This window comes from Copidosoma floridanum, unplaced genomic scaffold, assembly GCF_036245765.1.
Source record: "Copidosoma floridanum isolate Cflo_tuat_1 unplaced genomic scaffold, Cflo_Japanese_pri ptg000007l, whole genome shotgun sequence".
In the NCBI taxonomy this organism is placed as follows: Eukaryota; Metazoa; Arthropoda; class Insecta; order Hymenoptera; family Encyrtidae; genus Copidosoma; species Copidosoma floridanum.
The window spans coordinates 3,920,834-3,932,930 of NW_028321884.1; the positions used below are offsets into that span (position 1 = coordinate 3,920,834).

At 41.2% G+C, this 12,097-nt stretch overlaps 2 protein-coding genes across 3 annotated transcripts in view; one reads left to right on the top strand and one right to left on the bottom strand.

Moving 5' to 3' along the window:
* Window positions 1-26: 26 nt before the first annotated feature.
* Window positions 27-2,730, bottom strand: LOC106638407 (tyrosyl-DNA phosphodiesterase 1-like). 2 transcript variants are annotated; one of them, XM_089588640.1, is made up of 7 exons: window positions 2,666-2,725; window positions 2,535-2,605; window positions 2,396-2,473; window positions 1,288-2,314; window positions 671-1,213; window positions 378-588; window positions 27-294 (listed from the first exon to the last, which is right to left on the bottom strand). In XM_089588640.1, the coding sequence occupies exons 2-7, from the start codon at window positions 2,566-2,568 to the stop codon at window positions 160-162; spliced, it is 2,028 nt and encodes a 675-aa protein (XP_089444766.1). In that variant the 5' UTR covers window positions 2,569-2,605; window positions 2,666-2,725; the 3' UTR covers window positions 27-159. The 2 variants fall into 2 exon arrangements, with proteins under 2 accessions (XP_089444766.1, XP_014207035.2); XM_014351549.2 differs by having other exon boundaries at window positions 2,535-2,730.
* A 1,928-nt stretch (window positions 2,731-4,658) lies between these two features.
* Trpgamma (Transient receptor potential cation channel gamma) overlaps window positions 4,659-12,097 on the top strand; it is a 69,733-nt gene continuing 62,294 nt past the window's right edge. The window contains exon 1 of the mRNA XM_089588447.1: window positions 4,659-4,853. The gene's annotated coding sequence lies outside the window, so the exon portion shown is untranslated. The remainder of the gene's footprint in view (window positions 4,854-12,097) is intronic.

Here is a 12,097-nt window from a genome sequence, read left to right on the forward strand (position 1 = left end):
TTTTAAAGCCACTTCCAACATTGTATTATGATTTACAAAAATAGATCAATTGTACGTTGCAAAAAAAAAAAAAGTAAATCAATGCATTTTTAACAAAACTTTAAGATTTACACAATGAAAAAAAATTCATGTAGGACATCGAGTGGTTTTTTCCAAGTATTAGTCACTCATAAACTCAACGACAAATGGTTCATCATTGGATCCGTATCGAGTCAACGGTAAATCGTACGGCAACCGGAAAACTGGTACATCGGGGGAGCTCGAATTTTTTATTGGAAATGTCGTTTGTTTTGTCTAGACGAGAACCAATAAAAAACGATGAAAACAAAACTTTCAAGTGAACAATGTATATGCGTAGGCAGAAATAAAATACTCACGATAAACTTGGGTATAAACACAACTCCAGCTTCGTAATTCATTATATAAAAAGAGTTTCCAGTCTTGGCTGTTGAGCCCCAGGCTGCTTTACTCAAATTGGCACTTGTTAGCACAAACCACGGTATTTCGGTTTGATCGGGCGACAAACGCGTGTAGCATTTGCTGTGTGGCATTGCTCTTGTTCTCCCAGTTTCATCTGCTTTCCATTGACTTGTGAAAAAAAAAAACAAACAATTTTTTATCACATGCCAACGATTTGCACGAAAAATTGTTCTAATTTTAATGAACTTACTACATATGATTTTTGATCCACTGCTGTTTCTCGTGGCTCTTTCTCGAGTATGGCAAGCAACAAGTGCCTTTCCTGCAGTCAAAACTCTCTTCGTAATTCCTCAACGTTGGATAAACAAAATGAAAGTTCGGATCGCTCTTCAGACCTTTAGCTTTTTCTCTAACCATTGACGAAACGATATTTGGCTGAATCCAGCTATTGAAATTCGGCCCCAGATTACCTATACTCGAGCACTGAGCTATTATAGTCCACTGAGGAGCGTCCGGAGGTAGGATAGCATGCTCGGACAAGATATACCCAAGTTTTCTGTGGCCCCACATATTTAAGGACGAGCCCTTGTGGCTTCCAGGTACCGACGCAACGAAAAACACATTTACCGATGAAAAGTCGGCTTTTTTAACTATGTTTTCCCATTCAACCATTTTTGCGTTCTTGTATGCCACGAGATATTCACGGAAATGTTTTTTAAAATTCGTTGGAGACTCGCCGTCGCTAGGATTCGCTGAATCAGGTAGACGAGGCAGGTGTGGCGACATCCAGACACTGAAATATTAAAAATGAATTTTCGACAAAGGCCTGTCAGTTGCACAGGGCGGATTATTGTGTTGTATTCTTACCACTGAGTTCTGTTTTCCCAGTCGTCGCTGTAAATATTAGCTGTCGAGACGACAATTCTGATTCCACCGTCGCTGTACTGAAACAGTGATACTTTTGAATGATGAATTCCATAGGGTCCAGGCATTTGTATGATTTCCACTCGGATGTTTTCTGGATATTTATCCAGAGCATCGCAAACCTGCCCACAAAATATTGTCATCTTTGCATTCTGAGCTGCAAGTAAGTACTGAAGGCACAACCATCCGATTTCAACCATAAAGTTTATGTGCAAACTGTTTACGATTTCTCCTAGACTAACATCCAGCAATTCAGGAAAGGACACAGTAAACTGCTGATCATGTGTAACTTGTGATTTGTCCACTCTGTTGAGAAAATAGTGGTAGGGAGCTGACAAAGCATACTTTAATGCAAAGTCTCCAGGATGGACTAGATCAACTTTGTGTCCAGCCAGTCGCATCCTAGCAATTGCGTCCTCTCTTACTCTTTCTCTTCGGGTTCTATCGGTGGAAGACATGTAAGTTTCTATAATTGGTTCATTTGAAGATGAATTATCTGTACTACATTGGCTACTTGTGCTCTGAGAATCAGCATCCGAGACACTCGAATATTCGCTTGAAGTGCCTTGAGACTCTCTCTGATTTTTCGCCTTTTTAGGAGATGCACTACTGCTAGTGTTTGCTAAAAATCTTTTCTTACTTGTAGCACCTTCGGAATCATCTTTTGGATAAACAGCTTTGGCATCCATTTCTTTCAATCTGGCAATTCTTGTTTCCAAGGCAGCCTGCTTGTGCCTTTTGATTTTTTCTTTCAACTCTTTATCTTCATTGGATGGATTACGGTTTTCAGAAGGTTTCTCTTGAGAAGTTTCAGCTGGATCATTCTTTTGATTCCTGTCCCTTTCCTTTTTTAAAACCACCTGTAACACTTTGAGCTGATCCAACAGCTGTGATCTGTTGGAGCATTCGAAACTTAAATTTTCTGGAATGGAAATGGTGGCATCCAGTTGATCGATGATCAGCTTTTCCACTAGGATAAGTTTATTGACTGTAAATGTACTAATATATATTCCTAATGATTTTTTTCAAATTACAATTCACAAGTACTTACAGTGTGGATGTGACATTTCATTGAAGTGAACAGGATTTTTTCTGTAGCACTTTTCTTTGTAAGGGCAAATCTTCTTTTCTGCAGTAAATAAAATTTATTTACTTATTTATTCGTTTTAAGAAATTGTAAAACAACTTACCACCAACAATGCCATCCTTCAAAATACTGTTCATGATTGCTCTCAGCAAATACCTTTTCTGGAACTTAAAACTTAATTTGCAGATTTGAATTTTGTACAAAAAACTGTACTCAACTAATATTAGAAAATACCGTGATTTAATAACTTGGAAAAAAATTTAACGAACAATTCATGTTTGCATTCGTGATGTTTTACATCACGTTTATCTATTTGTAAACATACATATATATATATATATACTTCGTTGTCGTGTTTGATCATCAGCTGTTATCGGTAAATCGGTTACTATATTATCATCCGCCAGGTGTCCAGCCTCTGGGGGTAAAACAGATCAAGCGCCAATTACAAACTCATCTAAAAATTCGAACAATAGTGTCTCTTAGAATTATTGCAACATTCAGTACGCAAGGATGTAAAATTTTTCTCAAGTTATAAAAATAATGTTTTTTAACTTACATACGCATCATTTACACTGGTAAAAAAAAAAAAAAAAAAATGATGATGAGTAGTGATTTCAATTAAATGATTTACAATAATACCTTACAGTTTTCTCATAAGTTTCAAACCAGTGGTTATTCTTGTCGAATCAAAGTGCAATGACGCACCTCATCGCGATATCATTACATGGAAAACAAAGGGGTATCAAAATAATAACAATGGTAATCGTACGTAATGACGAAAAATAATAATAATTTTTCAGTTAACCTACTTCGTTGAAATTATGAATTTGTTTTTATACATCAGCCAGTAAGGAACTCCCCCATTTTTCTCATCCTCGCAGTCACGCGCGCATATTCCCCAAAATTCCGCGACAACGGAGCTTTTTACGCGCAATATGCTAAAAGCCCCCCGATGACCCTCTAAAATCCACCGACACGATCTTTTGAAGGGAAAAGCAAAAAACTTTGCTTCGCGAAAAACTCGATCGACCGGCTCAATCGTATTTTTTTGCCATCTCACAATAAACCTACAGTCGCTCCTCCCTCCTCGTGAAGCTATTATTCCGTTCGGGAAAAAAAGCCCACTCTTTATCATATTATATATACCCAACGGTGTACACATACCGGGCGCACAATAAATTTTCCCCAAAGAAAGACGTGGGAGGAAAACAAACATCGCTTCTCGCATATTCACCCCTAAAACTTGACGATATCCCGCCCAAAAGGAGAATTTGTATGTGTATCTCTCCATACCTCCGCCGGCGCCTATAAGTAGGCGCACGAGGAGATTCTTCCGCAATCAACAAGGAGGAGGAGTATGTAACCATACGTATATACATGTACACCCTCGCGTGGGATATCAGAGATATATATACACAATGCCTCGAGGGGGGGTGGGGAGCTTGCACACCCACACACGCAGAAAGCGAGAGACGCCCGCTCGGCTGCTGCTACCTCCTACCGGTCCGTTCGTCCGTGCTCAGTCATCGCCCAGGCAGCGCCGCGAGATATACTCGCTCACCGGTGCGCGTATAATACGCACGTTTCAGCATCACCGGCTGCCGGGTAAACGAGAGGTTTTCCCCCTCCCTTTTTTTTCCGGGGCTGTGAGGATAAAAAATTTTCTTTTTTCTTTTCCTTTTTTTTTACTGGTGATCATTTGGAGAGTCTGTGAGAGTTGTTGCACCGTAAAATTGAGGTCGCAAGTGCAGTGATACCCCCGGGGCCTTTGGTGTATAGTTGGTTACTCGAGGTGTTTTGCTCTGTACCCATAAGATGTTTTTTCCCCGTCAAGTTTGGACGTTGTAATATACCGATACGAGAGCTTTTTTGGGGGTGGGGGGAGGGTTCCATGAGATATTTGAAATTTCTTTTCTTACATTAACGCGTTTTTGAATATCGTTTGCACAAACGCGTATGTATTTTTCACTTGTACTGCATAGGTAACATAAAATTTAAAATTAAAAAAAAAAAAAAAAAAAAAAAACTTCCCACCAATCGACGGTGGTCAGTGAAAATTCAAATGTATTTCCGGCGCGGGCGGCAAAAGCTCTCGGCGTCCAAACTTTTCGATCGAAAAATCGTCCTTGCACAGAGAGCCAAAGGGAAAAAAGTGAAGAATTAGCGGGAACGGGAGAAGAAGAATAAAAAAATTTCTACTTTTTCCTTAAAAAAAAAAAAAAAAAAAAAAAAAAAAGTGAGAGAAGGACAAAGGGAAAAAGAAACAACATCGTCTAGGTAGAAGAGAGAAAGAGAAGGGGAGAGCGGGAGGTGGAAGCCCGGAAGCTGAGCAGGACAGCAGGCCCGACGACCCTTTCCTCTGGAGGCACTCAGAAAGCACTCAAGATCCATCGCTGCCAAGAGATGCCGGCAAATCAAGGTCGGGAATATTGCTTTATTATATACTGCGCTCGTCATAACTTTTTTTCCACTTCTTCTTCTTCTTCTTCTTCTTCTTACGTAGCTTTGTAGCGCTTTTTTGTTTGTTTCTTCACTTTTCAATGGAAGCCTTATTGGGCACGGCTGGGCGAGCCGAGGAACTTTTGTCTGGCCTCTAGTTTTCATGGAATAATTGCTTTTCAAACGTACAGCAAAGGAAAGCTCAAGACTATTTTCATCTTCCAAGATTCGAGAATTGTTTTTTTCTTTTCTTTTTCAATTCGATGAGCTGCTTGATTTGATTTTGTAAAATGTATTTGTACCCTCCCACGTGGAATAAGCTCACATGCCCGCAGAAAAGCGATGGTAGTATATTCGATGTCCCATGATCTGCTCCGACGAGATAACGAAATCAGCGGAGTGTACTGACGCGATCGGCAAATCAGAACCGAGTTTTCAATTTACCCAACAGCGGCAGAGGGTGAAACGAGGGCCGTGAAAAATTTCTGAAATACTGTGGAGCTCCGATCAACTAGACTTTGATCTCTGTGCATCGATTTATAATTAACCGCTTGGATGTATTTTAAGCGTTTGCATCGGTAATTTATAAAATATCGTTTCAATTTCAATTTATTTGGGATGATTAAACGTTCGTGATGAGTGAGATCAGTGCAACGCTAAACCATTTCAATTTATAAAATTATCAGACAATCGACACAAAGTATCAACGAGTGAGGCTAATTAATTCAATTGAGCATTCCCGTGTTTTCATCAAACGATTGATCAAAATCTTTCATCCTCCAATAGCTTCGCTCGTCACGTCAAAATTCACTTTCTACACACGGACATATCAGCTGCAGGTGCGATACTTAAAGTTTCCATGAAAATTTCTTTGGTGTTAAATTTTTTTCTTTTTTTTTTGTAGATTCTCATTAGGACCGAAAAGTTTTATGAGGCACGAGTGCTGCCCCCAGCCTTTTTTATAAGAAAGTTCCATTTAAATTAGGAGGACCAGAAGCTCTGCTTTCCCGAGCTTTTGCTTGTACGTCTCCCCACGCCCACCTTTCGCGCCCGTGAGCTCAAGTATCCTCAGAAAGCGTTTTCCCGCTCCGACACTCTGCTCAAATTATCATTTGCCATTTCGTTGCTTCGTCCTCCCATTTTTTTTTCTTTTCTCATCCTCCACGCGTTTATGCAAAACCGGGGAATTAACGCCGGGAGGGATCGAGCTGGAAAAAAAATCTTGGATTCCCATCCGAGTCTTTAATTGAGTTCCAGCTCGGCTAATTAACGAAAAGAGCCGCGTGTAATTCCCGCGGCCGACCCCATATATTCCGATTTGCCATTTTTTTTCCCCCGGAAACTTTCGGACCATTGCTCATTAGCATCGAGATTTTACTCTCCCACTAGTGGAGATTAACTCGTTCATCAGTTATATTTTCGTCGCTTGAGGGGAAACTCGGTAGATTCCCTTGGACCATATACACAAAGCTTACACGTTTTGTTCCAGTTTCTCTGCTATATTTTTTTTTTTTCCAAAGAATTGGTATGATTTTTGATGATTTTTTCACTTAAGAGCCCGATTAGCCCCAAATCTTGCCGTAGATGGAGTATAATAGTTGGGAGGCAAAGGGAGCCATAAATAATTTCCAAGGATAATGGGGGCTGACAAACGGCGCGGCTGTGGGTCGGTCCGATATAAATCTCGGACCCGCCGGAGATAGCACACCGCACGTGGTTTATCTGTCCGACAGGACTCGATTGATTTAAAATGTTTTTGTTTATTTTTCGCTCGCAGCGGCGACTAACGTGTATCCCGGTGACCAGAGAGAAAAGGCAGGTTTTTCTGGATGCAAGTCGCACTTTTTTTCCCTTCGAAAGCTCATCGAATAGCCGGAAAACCGAGAAAATGTGGGGGGGGGGGAAAAAAAGGTAGAGGAATACGAGAGCTCCTGCATTAAGGCTGTACCCGAGGAAAGCCGAGGATCGAGAGGGAGATCCCAAAGGGCGATTGTGGTCGAAAAAACGCCGGTTCAACTAAAAACCTGCGAGCTTAGACGGCTGCGAAACCATTAGAGCCCCTGGGAATTTCCTGTGTACACTTAATCCCGAAAGTGGAAAAATGTATACACATGATACAAATTACTACGCTCGTGGCTCGAGGGGAGATATCGTACGGGGAGGTATTTAAATTACAAATTTTCGATGAGATGGAGGGGCGATTAATGAATTTAGCTTTTCGTAATGAAATGAGAAGAGAAAGATGTTTACGGAGGAAGATGCGTGCTCAACGGGATATATTAAAATATTTACAAGAGAGGCATTTTCTCAGCAGATGCCGTGGAATTGAGTGAAAGAAAAACCATGGCAAAGGATAAAGGAGCACAAAGGATCAGCGGTCGTGGGAAATTTTAATTAGATTGTGCTTAAATAAGCAAAAGGAGTACTTTTATTGCTGGGAAACGGCGATAAATCGAGTGTTCGGGGGTTGGAGTGAATTTAGCATACGAACGATTAAACGAAAACGTCGGGCTAATAAGTTTCCCGTGGAAAAGAAAAAAAATAGCAAGGAGAGGAAGACGAGATCAACCCGGTGGAGGTGCACTTCCGAGTGAAGAAAAGCGGGGAGGACAAAGGCTTCGAGAGAAAGAGAAAAAGACTGGAAGGAAGACCAGCTGGCGCGAATGGTCGGGCTCTCGAAAGTAATTATCACGACCGGGCCGGTGGATATTGTCCTCCGAGACGAGGATCAAAACTGCCCCGAAGTCGCGAAATGATAAAAACCGACGGGGGACGAGGAACTTAATCGCCGAGTTGTCTGCAAGGGAATTTAAAGCCAGTCCCCTGCTGTGGGTTATGAATTTTCCTTGGGAGTTTGTTACGATCCCGAGTTCCGCGACTATCATATACATGGGTGATGTCATTTTTGTGGTAATTTATTTCCCAGCGTTAAAAAATGTACACAAATCCGCTTAATTCTCAGGATTTTTGGTAATCATCTGCAAAAGTAGAAATCATGCCATCTTCGCCGTTTCTACGGAATCTATTTTTTTTTCTTCTTCCATCTTTGAAGGTTATCCTAAACAATGATGTAACCCATAAATTGATAAATGAATTATAATTCTCATTTAAAATACAGGGTTTTCCGAAAAGTTTTTTCCCATCGTTTCGAATTCCGCTGTGCCGCGGAGCACTGCAATAGGGGAATCGCATTAACACAATCCAGAGCTCGGGGATGGAAAATAATGCGATTATACCCCGAATATACAACTCCGCTTCCTCCTCGACTTCCCCCAAAGTGCTGCTCGATCATATTGTTCAAAACGGATTCTACCCTCCGCCCTTGTTTTTCGGGTAATCCAAAAGCACCTCCCAACGTGCCGCGCCGTATATATACACTAAACGTAATTTTAGGGGAAAAATATTTGTCCCTCATCCTTACCCAGTACCAATCGTTTTTTTCCTTCTCAACAAATAAATTATCATAAAATGCATCAGTTTTTATATACGTGCCAGCAAAGAGCACTACAACATACACAGCTCTAGTTACCACTGCTCTCGGCGTACCGTGTCTAGCTGTTCTTCATCTCTTTGTCTTTTCGTACGGGTGTGAATTTCTCTTGTTCTTTTAAATAAACTCCAAAGCTCATGAAGTCTTTCGAGTTCTCCCAAAACCGCGGGAGGTAGGTGCTTATTGTCCAAATGGCAAAGAAACACGCGGAAAATCGAGTAAACACTTTTACACCTTGGAGTTTTTCATGAAATTAATAATCGCGTGTCACCAGCACTTTGAACTAATTGCAACAAATTCACCTCTTAATACAGTTGTTTCGTTAATGCTCGAGCAAACGAGTCGAGGATGTAGGATAAAAAAGCTCGCCTTCGCTGTCATTATACGTGTGCTCATCCTTTCTTTGTACCGGACAAAGTTAACGCTCCAACGTGTCGTCGCGACGAGTTCAAGTTGCCCTTTTTTTAATTAATCTTTCACTCGACATTCCCTGGACAACGAGTCCTCGGGGATGCGTAAACGAGACACATGTTGGAATATTAATAATGGCTAAGTGCTCGTTGGGAGAAAAATTTTATTTTGATAAATTCATGCTTTTAATTTGATATAATGAAAGAAAAAAAAACACGCGACGCCTCGGACTTTGATTGTATCGAGTAGTTGGCGACAGGTTTTTATATTATATTTTATCGCACGGCCGGTTCGTGAAGTTATACGCAGATAACAACTACACTTTTGACACGTGTCGGGGGGGGGGGGGGGGGGCACGGACACTCCCTGCGAAATGATGGCGTACACCTATCTCGAAGCTCCTGTCATTATCAAGGTTGGAAGTGATGCCTCGAATTCTCGTGTCGGTAGAAACGAGAACGTCTTGTCAACGAAACGCGTTGACGTCTATTCGGGAGAAAAAGCTATCTTTTCCTGTGCGAATTGAATTTTAAAATTTAATCATGTATTACCATTTTCACTGACACGTACGCACGTGAAAATGCAGAAAATCTTCCCTCGTCGACTTTTATTTATTGCTAAATCTGATTGAAAAAAAAAAAGTCAGAGCCTCCCTTTTGTTCGACACCTCTATACGCGTGAGCTGAAAAATTCAGCATAATTTACTGTTTCATTGACGTCCCAACTAAAAAAAAAAAAAAGCGCTAACGAAGTCATCGGAGCTTAAAACGTCTCGTGGACACCCGTGATAGCACATAATAGTGTCCGTTTGGAGGATACCTTATACGAGGCTCTAACGACGTGTGTACTTATACCTATATACTAGGGCGCGAGGCCCCCGAGTGGCTTTTTCAAGCGACAGTTGCAGCTATATCACCCGGAGACACGGAAGCTACTCCACCTCTTTTCTTTTCCTCCTCCGATACGAGGGAAGACGAATCGCGTTTTATACATCTTTTCGACAAAACCTATACCATATAGTACGGACACACGAGAGAATTCAATTTGCGCTCCTCTTTCTTTTGATATACTTTTTTTTTTTTTTTTTTTTTTTTTTTTTTTTTTTTTTTTTTTTCATCCACAACCTTTCATCCGAGTGGTGAATCATCTCAGACTCACTCAATGTTTTGCAGATCGGAAAAATAAATCTTTCGAGTATCGATTAAAATTAGGTCGGGTATACACGCCTAAAAACTGATGAGCTTTCCGTCAAACGCATCAACACCTATACAGCTTCAGACAAGTTTTATGTATACACGTACACACATCACCACAGCGCCAAACAAACGACACGTAGTTCACCAAGTACGGCTCGTGCCATCAACAGCAGCAGCGACAAAAAACACTTTGGAGTAGCCTCTCGATTCGGACCCTTTTTTGTTTTGTTCTCTCGTACTGGTATTTGTATTTACGATAGATTTATAGGTAGCGTCGATCGAGAGCTTTGCAGGCACGTGCGCGGAACGGCCGCACGTCGTGTAAACACAAGTTAATTCGAGAGAGCCTAGTCTGCCCGTGGGTGCCATCGAATGGACGTTTTTGACCCCATCCGTCCAATCAAAACCGCCTACAGCTAGACGCGTTTTTTTGATCGACGGACGAGTAGCCGTGCGAGCTCTCAAATTTTCCCGTTTATTTCAACCAGCCGCGGGGGCTTTCCGTTGAACCACAGCCTTGAAGCCGCAAATTGGCTGGGGTGATCGTAATGGCAGAAACTTCACTCGTGGGAGGAAGGATTACGACTTGGGGGGACCCATTTTTCTCGCGCGCAAAGTTTGCGTTTTAAAAAAACAACGCTCGAGTACAAGTGCAAGGAAAACTTTGAAACTGCATAGTCGCTCGAGTTTACTTCGTTTTTTTTTCCCCGATTCCTATTAAAATTAATTTCGAGGGAGGAAAAAAACCATTGCTATCATTATTCGTATTGATGTAGAAGACACTCGCGATCGGGGTAATAGTGTGCGTGTATACATAGGGTGGGATAAATCGGAGCGAGATGCGATATTCTAGCGGCCTCTCTTACGTTCATTATCTTTCGTTTCTCGAGTGAAATATCATTATTCGCGCCAAAGCGGATCGGTGCGCTGTAGAACTCCTGAAATCGAGGTCACGTCCCCGACATCCGATGTGTACCGAGAGACGAGATTTTTTTTTTTTCTCTCACCTTCTTTGATTTACTTTCACGTGGAAGCACATTGGACTTTTTGCACTGATATTTTTTTTTTCTCTCGATGAAAGGCTGCGCTCTCGATGCTTTTGCAAGCGTACTTTACAATGTTGAAATTTTTTTACTCCCCTTTGAAGTCATCTTTGTTTTCGGGGGTAATGTATACATATTTCGAATTACGATTGCCTTGGCGAGCCTCGAGTTACGACAAACGAGCATCGGAAGAAAAGCTTCGATGAAATCGCGGAAATTCCTGGCAGAACCGCTCTACGTGCAACTTTGGGCTGGGAACCTATTTTCGCCCGTGTGATCTCATCTCGCGGGTACACGCGGCCTCGGAAAGACTGGCATCCGGATCTCATCACAAAAGTTTTGCAATAACTTGACGCTGAACTTTCGACGAACCTTCGATCACTGGTAAAAACATTTCGATCATTTTGTATAGTGACACCATAAGGTAATGACAAGCAACTCTTTATGTATCGGTTACTTTGAAGTATTGTAATTTTTTGAGCTGATCTTCATCGTGCTAAAGGTAATATATATATATATATGGCTCTTTTGGGTGCATATTGATTATATTGGGTAGGGATTAAAAAGCAATGTCAAAGCTGAATAAAATTATTTTACTGGATGCAAAAAAACGTTCGATGAGAAGTACATACTCAACGGAGCAAGTAAAATCAGTGGAGACACAAAAAAATGAAGAGGAGATTCAATTGCAACACGATTTCAGGGGAACGAAAAAGGCCATTTCTGGTATCGGCGCTGTAATCGATACTTGGCCGTCAGGCATTCGAGTAGTGCTTCTTTTTCTCCCTTTCGTGGGAATGCTCTAAAAACGTGCAGTGACGATTATACAACTGTGGAACAGAAAAAAAAAAAAAAAAAAAAAAAAAAAAAAAAAAAAAAGGGACCGATTGCCGATTGAAAGTGCACAACGTAACCGTGGGTGAAAAATTGGTAACAGGGACTCTTCTTACATAGAGATGCTCGAATTGGGGAGATAAAAAAGGTGTTTACTCGTCGTAAAACAAATTGTACGTATACAAAGGTTTTCTTTTACTTGAAGGGTTGAAATTCTAGAATAAATCGATCTCGTGATCAATCGAGTGTA

Bases quoted from the DNA above. Each gene is read 5' to 3' on its own strand.
- LOC106638407 (XM_014351549.2), bottom strand. From the start codon at position 2,568: ATGAACAGTATTTTGAAGGATGGCATTGTTGGTG. The intron at 2,474-2,534 runs GTAAGTTGTTTT...TATTTACTGCAG, and splicing joins GAAGGATGGCATTGTTGGTG to AAAAGAAGATTTGCCCTTAC. The intron at 2,315-2,395 runs GTAAGTACTTGT...AACTTATCCTAG, and splicing joins TGAAATGTCACATCCACACT to TGGAAAAGCTGATCATCGAT.